Genomic DNA, 23,901 nt, shown 5'->3' on the forward strand with positions numbered 1-23,901 from the left:
TTTAATTATTGTTTGTTCCTGAACACTTCCTGATAAATCTTTTAATAAAGTTACGGAATCTACAAAAGAATCAAGATTATCAGCGGAACCATCGTACACTTGTACGAGTGCTGTGGCTACTTTAATATCTAACTGAGCCATTCTATTGAAAATTATAACCAGTTTGGAAAGTGTTTTGAAAGTTATATGTTTTCGAGCTATGCCTAGGTGTTGGTTTATGTGAGATATTATGTTAGAGTAAATATATCGGGAACGCAGAATTATGGAATTGACTTCTTCTTCGCTAATAACTTTTTCCAATTGGATAATATCGGCTTGAATTCCAGCTACTATTTGTGTAGCTAGTAGCCTATCACTTGTAAGTTTACACGTTCTGTGACTTTTGTTTGGATCGCTTAGACGAATTTCCAATGTTTTGAGCCTACGAACTTTTTCTTCCAATTCATCCATGCACCAATTGATGCTGGCAAATGACAAAACATAAAGTGTAGGAGGAAAATAAAACTAATGAGCAGGACGCGGAAAAAAAAATTTTTTTTGACTGATATCAATAGTAGCACATTTTTTTTTGAACCCTTTTTTTTAAATATAATATCCCATTTACAATAATAAAAAATTTCCTACTAACCTTGGCCCTTTAAGGGTTTACGTATTCTTGCCTCGGTAGTGGTAAATAATGTTGTCCCTATACCGCTGGTGCTGGGTGGTACCTGCTGGTGCTGGGTAGAAGCCGCTACGTGGTACTAGGTAGTTGTATGTACTCGTTCGCCGCTACGATGTTGTCCTTTTTTTTTTTTTTTATTATTTTTTGTTTCACTGTTCCGCTACGGCGGTGACTGCTGTCCCGCGGTAAGGCGGTATTTGTTGGTGTCCGAAGTAATAATCCAACTCACGATTAAATCTCTCACTTTTGCTGGACTGTAGCTGTCCTTTTTTTTTTTTTGTTTCTATGATCGTTATGGCACTCACTCCTATTACGCTCACTCACTTCAACTAAAACACTTTTTTATTTTAACACTGCCGTCTGAGTCCTTTTTTTTTTCCACCAAATTTTCCAAATTCGACTAAGTCCCCGTTTTTATGGGACTTAGAATTTGTTCACAATTTTTTGTTTTTGCGTCCAAGTCCGATTTTTTATGGGACTTTGAAATTTCCACCACTGCACTTAATCAAAGTTGGTTTTTGATTTTTCACAAACAATCCACTAAGTCCACTTTTTCATTGGACTTAGAATTTTAAAATACTTTTATTTTTTCGGCCTAAGTCCAATTTTATATGGGACTTTGAATTCGCACTAACTGATTTTAATAATTTTTTTTTTGTTTTCTCCCAAATAATCCGCAAAGTCCACTTTTTCGTAGGACTTAGAATTTTCACTTAACTGCACTTTAATAATTATTACTTTTTTAGATTCAGGCTCCACGTCACGGTCGCCATGTAATATGATTTATCTCGGATAGGAGAAACACTTTATTTTTAAACTTCGAAGCTTGTTCGAGCTTCACCGATAACTTTATTGCGAATGAATTTTTACATCGTTCGTAGCGCGTTTTTATATAAATTTGAACAAAAGCCTGGTAGCACCGCGTAATTGCGCGCAAGGTGACCGCTTGAGTATGCTGCGCAATTTGATCCTATCTTTTACTTTTAATGTTTACTAATAGTACTATCCTACCTAAATCATATCTTAAACTAACCTAATTTAAATTACCTATCTGTTGAGAGTGTCTCCTATTTAATTAATATATTATTTGAATCGAAATTTATGGATAATTTATTATTTACGGGGAAACAGCTATCTGTCTCTTTCTAATATATTATCGTTCTATCTTATCTAGACTGCCTAGTTCAATTTAACTTCTATCCTTATCTTAACGAAACTATTAATCTTACACCTTTAATCTATACACCTGATCCTTTGCCATAATTAATATCTAGCTATAAATAATTTCAAATAGTTTTGATCGTTTTCTATTTTCTATAATTTAAAAATAAATTCTATTATGATTTATTACTTAAAGTATATTACACACTGATCACCATGCACCTGTAAGAAACCCATCTTTCCTCCTTTCCGAGACTTTGTCCCGAAATAAAACACAAGTGTGGTTTCTTTCTTATAGTTGCCTAAACTGATCGAACTGTGCCTTGGTCTATTTTTCACTATAACTTCTTTACTGTCTGTAACTCCATCTTCGAGCGGGGATGGAACTGAGCTTCGCGAACTGAGGTTTCTGTTCAACTGAGACTTCTATTGAACTGAGACTTGTTCGATCAGTCTTTGGCCCTTTATTTATAGTACAATTTCTTCCTTAAGTTTAACATTTCTTTTTGGATTATTTCTAATGGGTTCCCACGGTTCATGTCTGAATTTCTAAGAATTTTGATAAGGAAAATAATATTGAATTTAACACTTTTGTTTGTCTGAATTTTGATTGGTCGTTTATAGATTTGATATCGATTTACTGTCTGGCTAACTTCCTGTTTACTTAATTATGATTGGTTAGTTTGGTTAATATGATCCTACACGTGCCTATCATGATCGAACATGTTCGTTCGCCTAATTTGGGGTTCATTATTTTACCTGAAAGTGTGGGAATCCATACATTGTATTTGAATGCGTTTCTAAACGTTCTTTTGCCCTTGAACTAAAGATGTTGTTTATTGGCGTGATTGCATGTGCACCCGAAATCGTGAGAATTATCTCGCGGTGTCATATTGAGACGAGTCGTACGCTACCTAAGGGCGTATGCACTTGAAAGCGTGGGAACACGCATTCCCAACTACGCATGCATTGCTTCTTTAACATTTGGTTTATTGCGCAAAGTTATTTTGGGTTTCCGTGGTTGAATTTGTTATCGGTAAACAATATCAGGTTACAATATGCGTACATGCCCGTTTGGCTTTTGATTGTGATTACGTTGCATCTTTGCATTTTATCTTGCCTTGCAATTGTGTTGCATGCCATATTGCATTCTACATTGTATTCTACTTAGAACTTGCTTGGAAGATTAAGTTCTGCAATGGAGCTTGAAATGTTAATTGTTTTAAGCTTATCTTAGGCAGCGCTCTGTGAGCTATCGAACAAGACAAACACGACAAACACGACAAAAAAAAACGATCAAATCCATGCAATCATATGGAGGTGCTCTGTCAACCTGCATCGAACATGTCAGACAAACACGACACAGAACAAAACAGTTTGATTTTGTCGTGCAGGGCTGTATCCCACTGTGAAACTGTTATACCTCGTGTATTCTGCTACCTTGCTGCTTGGATGAGTGACAGTTCTTCACGACAATTCGCAGAGCACCTCTCCGACAGTGTCGTGTTTGTCTGGTTTGTTGGACTGTTCTGACATGAGCCTAAGACAGCGCTCTGTGAGCTATCGAACAAGACAAACACGACAAACACGACAAAAAAAAAACGATCAAATCCATGCAATCATATGGAGGTGCTCTGTCAACCTGCATCGAACATGTCAGACAAACACGACACAGAACAAAACAGTTTGATTTTGTCGTGCAGGGCTGTATCCCACTGTGAAACTGTTATACCTTGTGTATTCTGCTACCTTGCTGCTTGGATGGTAAAAGAGTAAATGAGGCCCCGGGCTAGATTCTCCTCTTCCTGCTGGTTCACATTAAGCGCCTGAAGCTATGCAAAGCGGGACACATGCATTCGTTTCGAATTTTTGAACGCTAACGGTTCGCTTAAAAGAACATAACGGTTTAAACTAATCACCCAGTGGAGATTGAATGCGGGTTAATATACTTTTACATGTTAAGTTACTAGTAAGTAAACTATACCACACATGGTGGACAGCATGAAACAATGAGTTTACCCGAAGAAATGAATTGGAAACGGCGGCGCGCCCGCAGCGAGCGAAGCGAGCGGACTGCGCTAGGTCTACCGAAAAAGAGAGTTTGTTATAGTTTTGAGAAATAAGGGGGGCCCGTGGGCCCCCCTCATACCGCACCCTTAGGTTGATTGCGTAGCCGAAATTAACGGTACACACTACGGTTCAAATACTCGTAGGTTGAATTTAACGAATTAATGTATCACCAATTGCATACATTCAGTTTAAACCTCCACAAGAGGTGTAGCCACGATCGAAAACATGGCGGCCGGGGCCTCATTTACTCTTTTACCCAAATCCCTTACCCAGACGCAGTCCCTTGCCAATTCAAAACCAAGAGGATGATGGTACAAGTTCAGAATATTCAGATAGTAGCTCTTCGTTAGAAGACGTTATGTCCGCGTTAGATGGTTTAAATATCAATTATTTTCCAGATGGCAATATTTTGAATGAAAGTTTGTAGTAAATTTAGTTTGTTTTATATCAAATTTAAAAAAATCTTTAAGTTAATATAAAAACAATGATTGAAAAAATAATTCACCCATAGAAAATTCCAAAATTATGTGGTTTTTGCAGGATTGTCGGCGGGATTGTCCAGAAACATCACAATTTCGTGTAATATAATAGTATTACAGGATATTACAATGAAAAAATTGCAAAACAGTTGGTTCCGAATTTTATCCTGGCAATTTCCTCTTTTCGCTCCATAGTGCAGAGGTTAGGTGTTCGAATCCAGGTTGGGATGATCTTTTATAGTACGAAATAAAATGTTTCTTCAAAATCAACGTTTACCATTCAAGTAGCGATATTTTTTCGTTACTTCTATTTTGTACTATGGTTCCTCGGCAAGACTACGGCTTCGCTCTTGGTAAACCCGTGTTCGATTTCCGTTTACACTTAGAATCATATTGTAAAAAGCATGCTTCACGTGCACTGTAAAAATGTAGGGTTTATTGCCTCATCTCATCGCGGGACTTTGAAACTGAGAATTACGAAAATAAAGATTGTAAAAAGCATGCTACACGTGCACTGTAAAAATGTAGGGTTTATTGTCTCATCTCATCACCGGACTTTGAAGCTGAGAATTATAAAAATAAAGATTCTATCAATACTACTGCTATATAACGATGGCAATTGGTTTCGTATTTTTTGGACATCCAAGCAATATTTTAGCATTCTGCCTCGCTAAGAAAGAATGAGTTTTTCTTCTTAAAAACCTAAAATAAAGTTTCTTTAACCGTTACCCGTTCATCCGCCTACCCGGGTAGTTGTTAGAATTTTGTTTTATAACTTTTGATTGGATTAAAGTAAATTTTAGAATGCCTAGAAAAACTCATTTTCTAACGTTTTGCTAGAGAAAAAAAATTTCCAAGGAATTTACATAATTTTTATTCGCGTTTTTCGGTTGATACCCCTCAAACGTTCAACCGGAATTCTCGGGTAGTCTATACATTTTGTATGGGAGATTTCGTTTTCTTGTACTTATTACTAAATATCTTTTTATTGATATGTCGGATCGTATATCTTTGCGCTTAGATACTCAACTACTTGAAATTTTTTGGAAAGTTGCATAAAATATTGTAAAAATTAATAAACCCTCAGTCGCTTCATACTATCTTCATGCTGCAACTGGGAACAAAGTTTTGTCCGTTATTTAATTCTATTTTCGTCGGAAATGGTGTTCCGGGTAATTCTTTTATGTGTCCGTTCGGTTTTATCTATTCTAAGGATTGAGTTTTTCCATAACTCTCACTTTTACTTAGCTTTTGTTGTACTTTAAATTACACACATAGTCGAATAGAAGCGACTAATAAACGTATTTGTGATGGACATTTTCTGAACCAAATGATGTGTAGCATACTTGTATTTAATATTAGATTAAGATTTTAAGACCTAAACGTAAGGCATAACTGTTTAAATTATTGAATTCGTGTTTCCGAATGAAACAATCCTTTTTGAACATTTAAAATTTCTAAAACATTTTTGGAAAAAAATTAATTAATTAATAAATTTCTAAAAATTTCAAGCAATTCAGTTTCAATGATCAAAGATATGTATACTACATATACAGAAGTGAAATACAGAAAATTCAAACTCCTATCTAAAATGTTGGAGCTACACAGATTTGAGTCATAGATGTGAAGGGTGACATTTTTTGGAACCTCAAATTAACATACTTAATGAATTTTTAAAATTGAACTTCACTGAAAATTTCAAATCGATCCGACGTCTAGATAAAAAGTTATTTAGTCTGAATTATAGGAAAACGGAGTCTCCCATACAAAATGTATGGACTACCCGGGAAGTCCGGTTGAACGTCTACGTAGGTAACTTTGGTTGAATGGGTGATGGTTAAGCTGGCGACGCGCGTTCAAAATGGCAGGTGGTTACCTAGACGATGCGTCCCACGCGGGTAAATGATAATTCGTAAAATGACAATTAGACGCCATTTTGACTGATGTTCGATTACATTCGGGACGCGGACGCGTCCCGTCTATTTTCGGTCTTAGTGGCAATTGTAATGAACAAGACACAAATCATAGGTTAGATTGCATTTATTCACTGGAGCAGCCAAAAATATAATTCCCCTAGCGAGTTTTCGGTATAAACATATTCATTACAATCGTACTTCTTGAATCGTCTCAACTGCGCCTCCTGTGCGCAGTCGCAGTTGCTTCTGTGCATAGTGGACCGCGTCGTGAATGGTCGGATAAGTGCGAACGTAGTTTTCTTCACCGCCAATGAAATTACACTTCTTCATTTTCTCAAATACCAGCGGTGAACATCCGGCCAGAAGTGTCTGTATGTTAATCGATTCCAACTCCTTTACGAACGATTTGAACGTCGAGATCGCAGATGGATCAATGTAGCTGAGGGCCGTGAAGTCCAGTACTAAAAACTTTACCGCATCCTCTGCCTCAACAAACTCAGCTGCCTTATGGCGCTTGATTTCTTCCGTTAGGTTGATGTCCAGGAACTGGCAGATAGTATTTTTAAAGGTGGCGCGTGAGGCAAAGTGTAGTCCACCGCTGTAGTGAATTATTTTGATGCCACGGAACTCGATAAGCTAAAACGAAGGAATTGCCACAGTTAATACAGGAAATTGAAAACTACCGAAATTTCCTTCTTGCTTACCCCTTCATAGCGGGTGATATCCAAATAGACGTCCGAGTTTGGAACATTTCCCATTTTGCACATATAGGGCTTAAGCGCACGGAAGAAGATGGTCGAAACACTAAGCGAGAATCCAACGATCAATCCAACATCGATTGAGATGAACACGACGGATACAAAAGTCAGCACCCAGGTGACGCCGTCGAAAAATCCCTGCCGCCAGAACTGTGGCAAATCCTTTACTTGCATCAGTAACCCTTGCACCGAAACGGCGATAATACTAGCAAGGATGCATCGGGGTAGTGGTTCGAAAAATGATGCAACGAACAGTAGGACAACCGCCAGCAGACTGCACGACACCAGTCCCGTAATTTGTGTTTTTCCACCAGCTAGATACTGAATCGCGGCACGTGACAGAGAAGCGGCAAACGGGAAACATGAAAAGAATGATCCGAAAAGGTTTCCAGCCCCGAGTGCCAAGAGCTCTTGGTTAAAGCCGATTTCGTAGTTTTCTTTCTTGGCAAAAATTATGCCAAGAGAAACCGAGATGGTGTACCCAACCACGGCCACGGTGATGCTTTCTACAAATATTTCAGAAAATATGTCAACGTTGGGCATTTGCGGAGCTAAAAAGAGAAAAAATATATAGCTATTCATATAAAACCTCTTTCTTACGAATGTGATTCAGTTCACTAGGTACAACACTATTTACCGGGCAACCCCTGTGGTATGGTTCCAACAACTTTTAGGCTATCCTTTAAATTGTACTGTATTGATAAAAAGGTACCACTGACAACGAGTATCAGTTGAATCGGTATTGGTATAATGCACAGTTTCGCTAGCCGTGGCTGAAAGTAAAAAAAATGTTGAATTATTTTGCCGCGAATACGTCTTTCTTAACCCTTCAAACCTTGATGATTTCATTATTTATCAACAATATGATAATTGCCACTGCTGCAATTCCGAGGCAAACCAAGTTTGTGTCGGGAATTCTTTTTCCAAGTTCATAATATGTCTAAAATATAAAAAAGGCATTAATAGCTGTGAGCGAAAAAACAGAATATAGCGCGTACTAACATTAACAATTTCAAATCTGCTGCCCAATGGCGGTAAGGTAACGCCAAGAATGTCCTTCATCTGCGAAGTAAAAACATAAACGGCCGCACCAGTAGTGAACCCTGAAACGAGCGCCTCTGAAAGCAGGAACGATGCGGCGCCCATTCGCAACAGGCACATGACAAGCTGCAAGTATGAGATACGATGAATCAATTATTTTCAACTACTACTAAACTAATTTTGAATAGAGAATCAATTTTCTAATCCGTAAAGTAACATAAACATAAGATAAAATATTTCAAAGTATTACTTTCAACCATTAATGTTGATATGTACTTATTTTCGTTTGCACTCTTTTATCATGTAAAAGTTCGTTCTTTGTGACTTCGATTAATTTCTTTGATTATACTTGAAATCAATCATATATTACAATTATATTTAGGTAGATAGCATGGTTTTACTGACGTACGGTCAGTAATTAAAATAGCTCAGCTTCGAGATGTGTTGAATATTGTTAATAATATAATGGTATCAAATGTTGTATTCCTTGAATTTAGTAATTGTGAATGCAAAACAAACATGTTGAGAAAGAATAAGAGAATTCGAGCAAATGCATTTTAAGAAAGATACAAGTGTAGAAATCAGATGTTTGCATTTTTGTGTGTTGAAATAGAATTTCGTTTATCATAAATAAAAAATCAGCTGTCCTTTTCCGATAAAAAGCAGGTAAAAAGCAGTTGGAAGAACTCTATTCTCTCTATTATCTCTCTTTGAACAAAAATTTCTTTGCAAATGTAATCCATATCATGATATACGATTGATGGAGAGAGAGATGGAGCTGGAGAGTTTTTACCTGTATTATGCCGACCATAAAGCAAAGTGCAGTGCCAACTTCCAGATTGGTATAGTTCGATCCGGCTCCGGAATGGTTGTACACCACTTTACCAGTCATGATTGAGACGACCGCTAGTGTGCCTACGGATAGAATAAAAGTTGACATGTACGCCATGTTCTTAGCGATCGTACATTACCGATGCTTTCTTACCCATAGAATTGTGCCGTGATGTGCCAAACAGGAAGTAAATAAACACTGGAAAGAACGCCGTGTAGATTCCCGTTATCGGTGGCATGTTGGCCAGTAGTGCATATCCCATGCCCTGCGGTATATGCATAACACCTACCGTAATGCCACTAATGATGTCACCCAAAAGGTCGGTGGGAAATTGGTACTCCGGGAGCCATTGAAAAATGGGAAACAGACTAGTAATACAGGACTTTGTATCCACTTCTCGCATGCTTTCGAGAGCATCTTGATAGAAGTTCGATTTAGGTTTGAAATAGTTGAACGCATTGTTGAGGTCTTCCTGTTGGTAGTGCGGTCTCGTTACAATCACCTGTGACAGTTTTGGCCTTGGTTTGCGTACGCCGGGATCGGTATTTTCACCAGAGTCTCGGCTATAACCAGGGTTGAACACCCCGTTTGATCCGTGGGAATTTCTCATTTTCAAAGCCTACCAAAGGAAGATAATTTCAATATTTCTATTAAACTGTCTTTTACTACAAAACAAACTGTGGTTAAAATACTAGAAAACAAAACCTATACAAATTTCTAAAAATCTAATTTCAATTCTGTACATTTCAAATATTTTTAAATGTTTTACTAGATGTTCATCTAGGTATGGTATGCCTTGCCAAGCAATATTTTACAGTTCTCCATTTAACTTTGAAAGAAAACTCAACCTGTTTCAGTTTATCGTACTGGAGCAGTAGACAGTTTTTATCATAAAAATCAATGGTTGGTACAACCATATTGTGTATGTTACTGCAACATTTCTAAAGCGCCACATAATATAGAGGTATTTGCTGCTTTTGATTGCATACTCATACATTGATAACTGAATGGAAATGATCATCAAGTTACAATTTAACACCTTTTTGACTAATATCTCGTGTGTATTGATTGCCCAAACATGGCACTGAACAGCTGCAGTAACCAAAGGACAGGCAGTAAATATACATGTCAAAATGACGGTATGACAAATAAATATATATGTGGAGTCTTCGTTGGTAACGTGTACATGCATAAAGTTTGTTTAAGCCATTTTCATGTTTACCTTATGTAAAAGCTTTATAGAATGGTTGAGTGAAGGTGTTCTTTTTAACACTGATCATCAAAACCAAACCGTGTCATGTGCTGATGGTATTTAATGATGTCTATATCGAATAGTATTAACATATGTGAGGTACAAGGTCACACATTACAAAACACATTTGTAAAAAGAGAACAAATAATCGAAAAGGGAGACAACATGGATGGAAATTTTCTTGATCTCGATAAATTATAAGTTCTCATTCCTTTAGTTTGATTGAAATTAGTGACAGTTTTCATTCATGCGGACCTTGAGCGAGAAAATTTATTCCGATTTCATGGGGGTAAAAACAATTTACAGATGAAAGAGTGTTTCCATTCATTACCTTGAGTACTGCCATTGGGTTTCTTATGACTCATACCTAACGGTACAAACTAAGACTCTAAGAAATTTAGAAATTAAAATACATTATTGAAATTGGTAAAATGGGTTTTTTGAATATTATCTAGAAATGACAACAAAACATTTCCAAATCTGTTTTATTGCTTCCCCTTAATATGGGAAAAAACTATACTGGAACTAAATTTGACAGGACAACAATTCAATTTAAGCTTAGAAATTTCTGATTTTTCTTGTCTTTCTAGCAAAGATTTGCCTTATTTTCTTTTTTGTGTGCTTAACCATTGCATAGACTTTAACTATTGTATCATAAGATTTTTGGCAGCCTATTTTATGTATCAAATTTCTGTATTTGCTTAAGCAAATTAAGTTTATTAGTATAGTTCCACCAACACATTATCGACAGTAAGGTAATTCTCCAGTACGTAAGGAGATAAGGGTAGCGCCGGTTAGAAAATCACCACCTCGACGGCATGTTCGAATCGCAACATAGACCAGACCCTTCTCTGAACAATAGATCTGACTATCCACGTACGCAAAGTTGTATGACGCTAATTTAAAAATTAACTATAAAAATTTAATTTAACTTAACAGTACTGTATCTGATAAAATAACTATGAACTAGTTTTTGCCACTCTATTGTTCCGTGGGTCACTTGGTGACGATTATTTTGATCGTTATTTTTCACATACTTCGTAGGGAAGTGCATCAAAAAGATACGATATACAAAAAATCATTGTTATCACTTACATGTAACCTAAAGACCGCAAAGCCGGACTGCTGTTGATTTTTTAGGGGTACAGATTAATATAACGTGTAAACAGACAACGTTGAGATTACGTATATTGAAATAATTGTTCGAGTGAGTTCAAAACCCAACTGAGACTAGACCCTCACTTCTACGAGAAGGTGAAACTATCAACCCACGCAAAGGAAAAATCTGGCAAGCCCTTGGGTAGGTATGGCAGAAGACGGTCGATACGGTACGCCGAAGCAAAAGGAGAAGAAAGAGAAGAATAAAAAATACAAATGATTCCAAAACCTGTCCATTGTTTTGCTGCAAACACATGCTTGTTTTCAGTCAATCCAATAAATTATACAATAAACTCGTTCCGTTGTTCGAATTTGTAGCTCGTTCGCTTTAAAAGTGCCATGGATTTTTTAAATAATTCTAAAGATATTATCACAGTGATCTTATGCGACACTATCCTTTCATTATTTTACTGCAGAAGGCTTACAACCACTTTTTTTTTGTCATTAAATTCTACTAAAATATTTTTTAAGAAATATTTTCCTGTGATCAAGAATCTAAGGAGAAACATAACATTAAATCATGAAAACGGTACTTCTTGTGATTTATTGAGAGTGTTAAGCACTCCGCGGGCAGCGGCGTTCGCGTAACGTTGAACCCACCGCAGGTTTAAATACGGTGAAATATTATAAAACACGTAATGGTAATATTTGTATTGATACACAGTTGTGGATCGTTGCATTGAGTTTCTATTTATCGTTTATCTTAGCACATTCTGAATAAAGGCCATACTGAGTTTTCACTAAGTAGGATCTTCTGGCCGCTGTTCAAAAAGCCACTATTTGCAATGATAATCGAAACAAACAGCATTTTACCAAAATTTGAGCGCAAAATATAAAAGGAAAAAAAACTAACATTCGTTTTGAGAATTTTGAAATCGCAACAATAGTATTCAGTAGGACATAAATATTCATTATTTCGAAAACAAGTTCACTACATTAATTTTTATTAATTTCCACACACCCTAATATAATCCCAGCATCGATGAGCACGACATTCACCTTCACTTCACTATTTGGTATGCTTCTTTAATCCGATATTGAGCTACATTCAACGAGATCGACAGTTGAATCGAGACTGATCTGAGAAACGATCTGATGACGATAGTAAAGCGTCTCTCCCCTAGATATCATAATTTCACACTTCGAATCACAAAGTCACTAATGATTAGCGAGAATTGATTAGCAGGTCTATCTGATCGACATTTCATCATTAAAGCGAAGATTCACTGACAATGCCATTCTGACGTGCCAAGACGTGCTGGAGATTCGACATCAAATAAAGGGTTGGTTGCTTTTTTACAGATATCATTCACGTGTTGTTTGTTATGACAGGTATTCAATAAAAAGTGTGAACCTAATTAACCTTCAAAATATCAACCGACCCACTGCTACTCACCGTGAAAATGGATAAGTCGTCAAGTACCTTGAAAACTCGAATAATAAAAAACCCTACCTAAGACTAATGAACAGATCGGTGGAGACATGGAAAACACAATTCCTACAGTACCTACTGTTTATTTATTTTGTTTGTCCCTGTCATCCATTGGTGTATCAACCTTTTGAGACAGATGTGGATAAAATGATACAATTAACAACATTCAAAACACGTGCAAAACAGTTTCAAAGCTTAGCTGACGAAGTGCATATGTAAATCTATAGCGTTTTCGGTGTTGAATTAGATCATACGAAACACTGAGCTATTATACGTCTATAGAAAAATGTGTCCATCACAAGACAAAGAAGGAAGTTGTTCAAGCGTTAGACGTGGATGTAAGGAGGTAACTGACGTATAATGAGTATTAACAGGCAAAGAACATTGTTTGCTGGTATGTTGAATAGGAAATAACTCATACGTATATTCGTATCGACGTTTTTTACGTCAATTTTAAATGCGAACAACATTCTATAATTCTTGAATCGATACACTATTTTCTGAAAGTCTTCATCCTAAATATATAATAGAACTCAACACTCAAATGAATACTACCCCAAAGTTCTATTGGCATGAGAAAGTAGCTTAGACAAGTAAAATAATAAAACGTGAAACATATATCCCAACCGGACCCGCTCCTGTGCTTATTTTATGTGTTTTATGGTTTTAATAACCTTTAAAATAATTTAGAGACTATTATTTACTTTCATCATTGCTAAATAAGTGAGATAAAATTTTTAATTTTATAGTTTAATATCCCCTTGTTTACACGATGATCGCATTTTCGTCTAGAAAGTTTCCGACAATCAGCAGTCCAGATTTCCTTGCATCTATTTCGGCCCACTTTAATATCGAAATGAAAATTATTTTTCGAGTTAAAAAAATTGAAGTAACGTTTTGATAATTCCTGAAAAATACTCAAAGCTTAAGAAAAATATTACTTCCTTTTTTTTAAGCAGTGGTTGCTTATATTTCAAGGTGGCCGAACTATCTGCTTACAGCATGAAGGATTGAAATAATGACAGCTTCGGAGATTTTAATCTTCTTTCCAGTGGGCCAAAACTCCCGCACTAACCTTATATGTACAACTTTCTATGACTTCGAGTTGTGTTGGTACCGTCACCCGTTCAACACGTGATGCAATATGCATCATACTGAATCTATCGTTGAAGTTAGACAGGAACGCTTCATTCATTACGATCTATATCGATACAAGTGATGTGCGCGACGATGATAATATTTTTGTCACGAATTAGATACGATATCCAGAAGCCCAAACTCCTTAAGTCCAGATTTTGGGGTCCGCGACAGCCGTGTGGTAGCGCCGGTTAGAAAATCGACCCATGAGCGCCGCCCCTCCCCCCCACCCCCTCCCCCTTTCCGAGAGTCCTGACTATCCACGTACAATAGGGTAAGTCTCGTAAGCCCTTAACGGGCAGGCATGACCAACAAGGTCGTTACGCCAAGAAGAAGTCCAGATTCAGGCTTCAACTAAATCTCCTCTGCGGACGTAGTCACAGCACGGAGCAGAGACATTGAAGCAAGTATTGTGAAGAAACCCAAGTCCTAGGTTCAAGATTTAACAGCGCTTCCTCTGAGTCCGACCTAGTAACGGCTCGGACCTAAGCGCTTGAAACGAGGACCAAAGGTCAACAGTATAGAGAAAGTCTCGCTTTGAAAACGACTGGCGCCGCAACCGTGTACCTTCGCGATTCGGTCGCAAATCCACTTTGTTACAGAAGGCAACGACAATTGAAGAGCCCGGTAGATACGATTAATACGTACAGAACACAGTTAGAAAGTACTGTTCAAATATTCAAACTGAATTTATGTGCCACCTATTGCATAACTTTCAGGCGCAAACATGGAAAAAACGGCGACGTTGCGGCGAGTAGGGGGCATAATTTGGGCCAAATGAAGCCCTCCCCAGGCGAATAGATAGCAAGTTGGCATAGAATAATTGTAAGTTGTTGGTGGCATGACCAGCAACAATATATATGGGGCCGAGGCGCAAGCTGTCCTCCAAAGTGGAAATATATAGTGTGTATTTATCTTGGTTTAACCGGTTAGTTCAAACCATATTCCGAAAGTTCTTCCGTGCGAAAGAGCGATAGTGCGGTTGTGCTCATTTCCGAAGCCTGCCAAAGCAAGAAAATTTCAGCATTTCTTTTAAATTGTCTTTAATTCATCTAATTCAATTTCAAGCAATCTATTTGAAATTCGTTACATTGCTGAACTGGTGAATAATTATTGAAAGTTTCACTAAATGTTCATTTTGCTAAAGTAAATTCAATTTTTTTATATTCATGAAGAATATGTTGTCATCTGCTAAGTTAAAGCAATTTTACTGGCAAAGAGGTGTTTTGAGAAGCATATAGGCATATTTAAATTCATTGCTGGGCCCCTGCCCAGCCCAAACCTGTCGAACAATATTGTAATACAGTTGTACATCTAAACTGGGAAGAAAATTTTACCAATTTTAGTTTATCGTACTGTATAACATATTTTGTAGATTGATTTCTCACACATGGTAATGAACAGCTGCGATAACCCAAGGACAGACAGTAAATATACATGTCAAAATAGCGATATGGCAAACAAATATTTATGTGGAGTCTTCGTTGGTAACATGTTTTCCTACATGCATGCATGTTTGTTTAAGCCATTTTCATCAGTCCTTTTTAACATATTGATCATCAAAACCAAACCGTGTCATGTGCTGACTGTATTGCCTGATGTCTATATCAAACAGTAATAACGTATGCAAGTTTGAAGGTCACATAGTGCCATTAAGCAATCAAATAGAAAAAAAAAAATTACCATATGGCTGGATGGAAGGTGGATTGGAATAATGACTTTTCAAATCATTACTTGTTTCATTTCGACATGACTGAACATGTTGTTTCATTTCGAAAAACATACGTGTTCGCAAAATAAATCGTATCGTATATCCGGATGAATATTTTAATATGAAACTTGCCGGAGGAGTCAAAAACACAACTTCTTCTTCTTGGCGTAACGACCTCTTGGACATGCCTGCCCGTTAAGGGCTTACGAAACTTGTTTCCCTGTTGTACGTGGATAGTCAGTCCTCTCGTACGGGGGAGGGTCCGGTATCGGTTGGGATACGAACCCGCGCCGTCGAGGTGGTGAGCCCAATTCCTTTGACGCGTGTAGTAGTACATTCAACGAGATCGACGGTTGAATCGAGACTGAGCTGAGAAACAATTGGATAACGCCATCAAAGCATCACGATCTATGCTCTCCCCTATACATCATAATTTCACACTTCGCATCACAAAACCACTACTGATTAGCGGGTCTATCTAATCGACATTTTATCATCAAAGCGAAGATTGTGAGCGATGTCATTCTTACTCCATGCAAAGACGATCCATAGATTCAACAGCTACCCACCGTAAAAATGGAAAGCTGTCAAGTACCTTGAAAGTTTAAAAAAAAACATACCTAGTACCAATGAACAGATCAGTGAAAGCATGGAAAACATTCTCAAACGAAACAACAACATTCAAACCAGTTCCAAACCTTACATGACGAAGTGCACATGGAAATCTAGAGCATTAACTGTGTTGAATTAGTGGATCTTAATAAAACAGAAAACATAGAAATCGTGAGCTGTTGTACACATACCGAAAGATCTGCCTACCACCAGACAAAAAAAGAACGTTGTTCAATCGTTAGCCGTGGGTGTATCGCGGTAGTCAACATAGAATGAATTAAACAAGCAACGAACATAGTTTTCTGGTATGATGAATAGCAAATAATTTAAACTTACATTCCATCGGATTAACACGTTAAATTAAATCGCAAAACGCGTTACAATTCGTAAATCGACACACTATGTTCTGAAAGTCTCAATTAATTTGAATATAAAGAAACTAATAGAACTGGTCAGTTATTTGAATACCAGCCCAACAGATACCTGCATGAAAAAGTGGCTTAGACAAGTAAAATAACAAAACATGAAACATATAACATCAACGAACGCACACAACTCTTTTGGAAACACAAGTGAAGAGCGGCAATTGAAGAGTCTTGTAGTTATTTTAATTTATGAAAATAATTTCATACATATCACGTCAAAGGTTCGATTCGATCGGATTAATTAGATTGAAGGCTAAGGCGGTCGAAAAATACCGGGCTTCAATTACCTACCTTGGTAAACTTGTCGATTTTTTATGCGAACTTAAATCGTTACAAATGAAGAACTAGAACTAGAAACAATTTTCAGCAAAATATGCCAGGTACAAAAAACAGTGAAATGATTTCATGTTAAGTTGAATGAAGTTAAGACAATAACATTAGGTGACTTTAAATGCAATAAAGTCTTGTTTACATACAGTAGAAAGATACAAAATATTTTGTAATGACACAATTCATTTTCGCAATTCCTGTATTACATTTCTGGTAACAAATAAACCATAACGCTTCCAATGCAATGTATGATTGCTTTCAAACGTTTGAAATACTTTTCCTTGTCGCTTTTCCGATTTCATCTATAGAACATCGAACAATCTATCTCCTTAAAACTTCTACTCGTTCATCATTCATTCTTAGCGGTAAATAAGTTATTAAAAAGACATCGCAATACGATGCGTAGTTGGATTTAGAGGTATTGGTAATAATTGAATACAATTATTGTATATTGCCTTCTCTTTGTTCCTGCGAACATACTAGTCTACATCGCTTCTCATCTTACGATGATTTCATGTCCACTGTTAATCGCTTTTTGTTATCACACCAGTTTTATACGTTGCGTATGTATAAGTATATAAAATATGGTCTTAGATTTAACATCTTGCTTATACGATTTAGAATGACGATATAGTATTCATCCAGATCACTAAATACATGAAAGTAAATTTGGTTGGCCGCTTGTCGTGTGATAGTTTACGATCAGACGATTTTACAGAATACTGCAATCGTCATGAGTAGTTGTTTCACTGATAGCTCTAATTTGGTTGCGATTTGGTGGGAACGTTTTTCTTTCCGAGTATCTTCAACAGTCCTTTAGACATGTAAAACGGTCGTTCAGGGCTGCCATCATTACGCTCACTGTCTTCCACTGTAAAAGTCGATTATATTCAAAATAATGAAAAATTAGGTTTACGTTGAAACTCAAATAAGCAAATTAAAAACTGTTAAACTTACAGAAACACAGAAACAATGTATCCACGGCAACAGAGTAGACACTGAAAAAGATTGAAGCAATGATGAATGTTCCGATGAAAACCAGCACAGCTGGTACAAAGGAAAAGTTCAGTGTTGTTGGAAGTATGTCGCTTTCAAAGAGTACGTATGTAACCGAAGCCATACCACAGGAAAGCACCAGCTTGGAAAGGAAAAACAAAAATCCCATGACTTTATCCAGCGCTATTACACGTAACACGTTTCGAGTCAGTAGACTGAATGCGTCCTTGGCACTGGAGCAAAAATTTTTCCCGTAAATTGCACACATGATGTACGCGTTCTGGTTCAAGAACTTGAGGAAGTTTTCGAGACACCAGAAAAAACATCGACAACAGCACAGAATGGCTCTAGTTACTCCGTTGTCGTACCCTTTTAATTTATGATCAACGTATTCCAAACAGGCTCGTATGATCTTGCATATAGCAATGATCAGAGATCCAAAGGCTAGGGTACCTAAGTGATAGAAAAGTGTTAGCATAATGCCACGTGTCATTACGAAAAACGGTACTCGTGCCTTTGGTTTTGTCCAGTACCAAGTGGCAAATGTGAAAGCTAAAACCATTTCACTAAACGCAGACACGAAGCAAATACCCCAGAAGAATCCCAATACGTTCAGCGCCTGTGAATAGCAAAGGAACAAAAAGGCATGGATTAGACTGTGTAATATGGATTCTACAGCGAAACCCAGGATAGCTTACATGATAATATCCAACAATTTGCGGTGTTTTAACCTCCATAAAGCGGCATGCTGCTTCCAAGCATCGAGTTTGATCGTTTCTATTCGAGCATTTTTCATTGAAGACGATAGGATCACATAGATCACCCTCCTTGTATCCATTGTTGCACACACAGGAGGAGCTGTTGAGTCCAGCGATTTTGTACACTGGATCACCTATCGAAGCCAAGAAGAGCAGTACAACGAGAGAAAATACCAACACTGCCGCTTGCAGCAACCATGGAGCTATGGGAAAGAATACAGACGTATAGCATGCACTGACAGCTCTGTAAGAAAGAAGCATTACAGTGTAAGTTTTAATTGTGAGGATTTTTTTTTTTTTTTCGATTGACGTACTTGCTGCCCTCTTTTATCAACGCGATGGCTATAACGATTCGTTTTCGAAGAACAAGCACAACTAACAGCAAAATAACCAAAAATACTGACAATACTATCAGTATGATGAGCCACGTCTGATCGGATTTGAACCAGGAATTAATCAACGAGCTTAAATTTGGAGACACATTAACGTGCGAATCCGTCGGGTTGGCGATGATTATTTTATACTCTCGATAGCTGTAGTAGACACCATAGCTGAGTGCTGCTATAACACCAATGATCGATATCCACACCAATGGTTTCGCTATCCAACGGAGCATCGTAATAAGAATTAAGCTGGCGAGCACCGAAATTCCTATGAATCCTACTATTATCGGCCATGACTGAAGAATATCTTCAACGATCATTTGACTGGTCTGAAAATTTTATTAAAAAGTATCAATTAATTTAGCTTTACTATTTGCATGATATATCTCTACTGGATTAGTTAAATGGTTAGCAGATAAAAAAATTACTGAATACGCGATTGGCCGCGCGATTAAACTTATTCAATGGAGGTGCTTGAACGTTAAGAAATTGTGTTTGGTATGTAAACATGACTATTATGATTGGTTAAATAGCTTAAAAGCTACCATCTACTTCAAATGAAACATACCCCAATGAAGAGTTTCAAATTTTTTATCGCCTCATCTAGCGATTGCTGAATATTACGAGCCCCATTAGCGAAAGTGCCCACATCGGGAATACATCGTTTCGAAACTGACATTGTACAGGCGAGTAGCGTAATGATGTAGTGATAGAAACATAAAAAAGAAGAGAAAAATTGTTTAAAATAATGCTGTATTACGATGGAAAAATCCAAAAAATAAGCCGAGTCTGTGCGCAGAAAGATCTTTTGCAATGCTAGCGCATATGCCATGAATTAACAGAAATCAATAATGTTACTGTAACATTATAGCTTATTTGTCTATTAGAATGTGAACATGAAGTCGGTATCAGTTGTGCTCGCGACGAATTAAAGTGAAGAGCTATTAGTTTTGTTAGCAAAATACTAGCGCTAACTTACTGAATAGCGCTTCACGACAATAGAGGAATTTAAACACAAACCTTATGGAACACTTTGCCATTTGTTAGGAAAGAAACGAGGTTATTGACGTATTTTGCCAAAAATGATTCCAGCTTGCTAGGGTTTTCTTGCAAAATATTGCCAATTTCCAGTTTTTCCTTGCATGTCTGTATTTTTTTAGATTCTCGTGGGCATTCCTTGTCTATGTTAGATATACACCGGTTTGCCACTGAAAGTAGTTACAGTAGTAGTACGAAGAAACGAGCAATATATAAAACGTTCATCAACACAGAAACGATCGAAAATATTGTCCAGATGGGAGATAGAGAATGCATATTTGAATTGAATTGAATTATTCAGTCAATTGAATTGAAAAATTAAATCTACTCTTTGTTTCCGATACTTACATGAAGTACTCTTTCGAATAAATTGTGCACAGAGGTCCTCGCCAATTTTCTTTTGTATGTCTTGACACGTTTTCATATCGCCTTTGTTCACACTAGTTTTGCAAACAAGCTTTTCGCGAAATTGACTGAATACAGCATTGTTACAGCTTTGGATATCGAAATCAATATTTTCCGTTGGACACTCATTGACGCAAACCTGCCAAAAACAAGACACAAATTAGCTTTTATGCAAGCACGATCTGTTATTTTGTTGGCGAACCTGCGTTGTTTTACATCCGGAAATGGGCACTTCGATTTTGGCACATTCGGTAATGTTGAAGAATACGAGATACGGCGCATCTTGAACTTCACTGTCAATTCCGCATTTTCGTCCATCCGAATCAATTGGCACAAGTAGACGGTTGAGGTCACCATGTTGTACGGCTAAATGAAATGAAACCAAAAGTTTTTTTAAGTGAATGTTTTGAATTATAAACTTACCATAACGAGCTTACTCACCATAATGAGCTACAAAACCCCAAGCTCCAAGAAATGCGATGAACAGAAGAAGACAAGGAAGATCCGTGCAGGAGCGCTTTGAAAGTGGACCTCTGAAGTTTGGGTCATATTTAAGAGGCTCGGCTATTGTGCAAGAAGAAAAAAGAAAACATATGAGCCTAGTTAAAGGCAGGTTACGGAAATGTAAGTCAAACTTGAGCACCCTTACTTTCTGCAGGATGTTGAATATCTTCATCAGAAGGTTTTACAACTCGTTCTGAACTGCCACAACAAATGCCCATTGCAATCGCCGTTTATGATACACTCTACGCTAAGCAAATGCTCTGCAGCACTAAAATTAACGAGCGCTCTTCAAAGTTTTCTCAGGTATATTCTTATCAAAACTGTAGCCCACATAAGATAAGGTTGTATTCTGTATACAATCTTATCTTACCAATGTGTATTCGTAACAAACTAGTTGTGTGCGTAGGCGTGAATGCATAATATTTAAAGTGTGTGTAGTGTCCACTTTCTCTTTCCGATAACGCATATTAGTGATATGAAATTTCACTTATAGTGATGTAAGAAGAAATTCGTCAGTATATACATCTTGTGAGCGGAAAAAATGCGGCTTATCTTTAAAAAAATGAGTAATTTGTTTTTCGATTTGTTTTTCATACAATTTTTTAAATAGTTCAAACAGTGAAAAGAAGTTTTTAGAACAGCTGTTTAAGATTTGTAAATGACTAACACAAACTGCGTGGCGATTTGTTCTAAATTGCTTATTCAAACAAAAATTCAAATAGCTTTCGACGCATTTCAACAATTTACGTAAATCAAAGTAAAAAAAAAAATTCTCATATGATATGGTTGTACCTAAACGATAGCAATCACATTAAAATAATACCATCCAATCTGTACCGAATGTGCCGAACAAAGTATTTATGCTGGCAACTTTATTCGGGCAAATTCGTCCAAGAAAACCGATTCTACCGGAACATTGGTGGACATTGTACGTCGTGAATGTATGGTTGACAAAACACACAAGGCTACACAAACAGTAAACACACCGGGACGCGACCAAGATTGTTTGTGCAATTCTTTTATTTGCTCGCTACTGGCACTTGTGGGCAAAAACGCTCTGCTCTGGATGTCGACGAAGAGTCATGGACATTATGTAAATCACTATCGTGTCGATGATGTCTTCTTATTTGCTGAAATTAAAGCCTTCGGAGTTTAGGCGTAGGCTAATAAAATCAAAGCACTGAGTACCGAGCAGCACGCTACACTGTCGTGCATCACACTAATGATTCTGTTTTTCACAGTTCTCCAGCGTTTGAGCAAATGCGAAGCCTCTGAAATGCTCGTTTACGATGCCGTAACAACAGGTATGGAAGAATTTGTTCTTCCGGGATGTACGGAACGTCGGAGACACCTACGCATACGAAGCAAACTACACAAGAATATACCAAGTAGCACGACACACGAGGATCACTTTCAAATAACCTAGGTTCGATACTGCTCGATCAACAGCTGACCAGCAACTGGATTCCAAAGTAGCGACGCATCGCCGCCTGGCGTTACTTTGCCCGTAGAAAAGTAAATAAAAAATACATGAGTTGTATGGTGCTAGTCATGTGTGCAAGTTTTTTGTGCTGTCCGTAGGGCAGCGCCGTGTTTGGGGCAACAGCACCTCACGGACACTACGAATGACGAGACAGTAACCTCGCATCGCATCTCCCATTAGGTAGTTGAGTTCTAAACTGCATTGATCTACTGCTCCAACGGTTTGGGATCTCATGGCCAGCAGCGCTGTGCAATTCTACAATATAATTATCAAGTCGCTTCTAAAATGGTTGCACCGCTTACCAGTGGCCGCTTTCAACTGACAACCGGTTGATACGATGCACTTATTATACCGCGAATTTACACAACGACTTACACTCGCTATATGATCCGAGGTCAGAAGCATTCATGCGACCAGTTCCATTCGGAGGCATGAATCTCTACGTTCTTCTTCTTCTTGGCGTAACGACCTTGTTGGTCATGCCTGCCCGTTAAGGGCTTACGAGACTTGTTTCCCTGTTGTACGTGGATAGTCAGTCCTCTCGTACAGGGGAGGGTCCGGTCTCGGTTGGGATTCGAACCCACGCCGTCGAGGTGGTGAGCCCCGGCGCTCATGGGCCGATTTTCTAACCGGCGCTACCGCTCGGCTGTCGCGGACCCCCCGCGGAATCTCTACGTTCTGGGTCTTATTTACATACTACAGTATCGAATGCTACTTTATGTCTAGATCACACATCCATTTATTTAATATCCGAAAAAATATGTTTTTTGCTAGTTATTATCACGTTAAGCGCTATGCGCAAATTGCACTGCTTTTCGTTCTGCCGGCGATTCTTAGAAACGCTGGCCTACCTAACAGGCTCTGTCGGTCCGAGTGGACCGACGCCGGCATACGGGAAAGAGCGCTGTCGGTCCCACGGGATCGACGAAGCGCTTAATGTGTTATTGACTTTTTGTAAGTTATGATCGCAATTGGTGCATTGGCCCAGGTGCCAATAAGCTGAGTTACATAGGTCTTAACGAAAACAATGATCGTCTTTTATTTTCTATATTACTTCTGCTAGCAATCTCTCGACCATCAATTAGAACGGAGCATTATAATAATACGCACCTGGTAGTTGTTTTGTAACACAAGCACAGAAACAGGGTAACAAAATATTCCTACAACATTTTTCTTTTGAAAATGTATTCAAAATATCTACACTACACTCTATGCACTATTACTTCACTCAATTTTTGCAACATAATTTAATCGAACGGCACGTTATAGAAATCAAGAGTTGGGTTTTGAAATTTTGTGGACTCACCTGTGCCTTTATTTTCGCTCCCACAGCAAGCCATCGTGCAGGAATAGCCG

At 37.7% G+C, this 23,901-nt stretch overlaps 2 protein-coding genes and 1 long non-coding RNA gene across 6 annotated transcripts; all 3 read right to left on the bottom strand.

The window, feature by feature from the left end:
- Window positions 1–764: 764 nt before the first annotated feature.
- LOC131272127 (uncharacterized) lies at window positions 765–1,514 on the bottom strand. The gene is made up of 2 exons (XR_009180131.1): window positions 1,403–1,514; window positions 765–993 (listed from the first exon to the last, which is right to left on the bottom strand). It is a non-coding gene; the product is annotated as an uncharacterized LOC131272127 (long non-coding RNA).
- Window positions 1,515–6,396: 4,882 nt separating this feature from the next.
- Window positions 6,397–9,531, bottom strand: LOC131263626 (pendrin-like). The gene is made up of 7 exons (XM_058265860.1): window positions 9,075–9,531; window positions 8,883–9,004; window positions 8,051–8,215; window positions 7,884–7,988; window positions 7,686–7,821; window positions 6,995–7,599; window positions 6,397–6,926 (listed from the first exon to the last, which is right to left on the bottom strand). Exons 1-7 carry the CDS (start codon window positions 9,529–9,531, stop codon window positions 6,477–6,479), a joined length of 2,040 nt encoding a protein of 679 aa, XP_058121843.1. The 3' UTR covers window positions 6,397–6,476.
- A 7,590-nt stretch (window positions 9,532–17,121) lies between these two features.
- On the bottom strand, window positions 17,122–23,901 carry LOC131272118 (choline transporter-like 2). Of its 4 annotated transcripts, none has more exons than XM_058273755.1 (10): window positions 22,448–22,512; window positions 21,208–21,330; window positions 21,000–21,122; window positions 20,761–20,924; window positions 20,502–20,697; window positions 20,136–20,323; window positions 19,047–19,444; window positions 18,673–18,976; window positions 17,936–18,593; window positions 17,122–17,849 (listed from the first exon to the last, which is right to left on the bottom strand). In XM_058273755.1, exons 2-10 carry the CDS (start codon window positions 21,278–21,280, stop codon window positions 17,737–17,739), a joined length of 2,217 nt encoding a protein of 738 aa, XP_058129738.1. In that variant the 5' UTR covers window positions 21,281–21,330; window positions 22,448–22,512; the 3' UTR covers window positions 17,122–17,736. The 4 variants fall into 4 exon arrangements, with proteins under 4 accessions (XP_058129738.1, XP_058129740.1, XP_058129737.1 ...); XM_058273757.1 differs by lacking the exon at window positions 20,136–20,323 and adding an exon at window positions 19,684–19,787 and having other exon boundaries at window positions 22,418–22,505; XM_058273754.1 differs by having other exon boundaries at window positions 22,418–22,505.

This window comes from Anopheles coustani, chromosome 3 (assembly GCF_943734705.1).
Source record: "Anopheles coustani chromosome 3, idAnoCousDA_361_x.2, whole genome shotgun sequence".
Lineage (NCBI taxonomy): Eukaryota > Metazoa > Arthropoda > Insecta > Diptera > Culicidae > Anopheles > Anopheles coustani.

Coding starts and splice junctions, on each gene's coding strand:
- LOC131272118 (XM_058273755.1), bottom strand. CDS start 21,280: ATGGGCATTTGTTGTGGCAGTTCAGAACGAGTTGTAAAACCTTCTGAT. Junction 20,324..20,501: donor TATTCGAAAGAGTACTTCAT/GTAAGTATCGGA, acceptor AACTACTTTCAG/TGGCAAACCGGTGTATATCT. Junction 18,594..18,672: donor AAATTGTTGGATATTATCAT/GTAAGCTATCCT, acceptor TGCTATTCACAG/GCGCTGAACGTATTGGGATT.
- LOC131263626 (XM_058265860.1), bottom strand. CDS start 9,531: ATGAGAAATTCCCACGGATCAAACGGGGTGTTCAACCCTGGTTATAGC. Junction 8,216..8,882: donor TTATGGTCGGCATAATACAG/GTAAAAACTCTC, acceptor TCATACTTGCAG/CTTGTCATGTGCCTGTTGCG. Junction 7,600..7,685: donor CATACCACAGGGGTTGCCCG/GTAAATAGTGTT, acceptor TTCTCTTTTTAG/CTCCGCAAATGCCCAACGTT.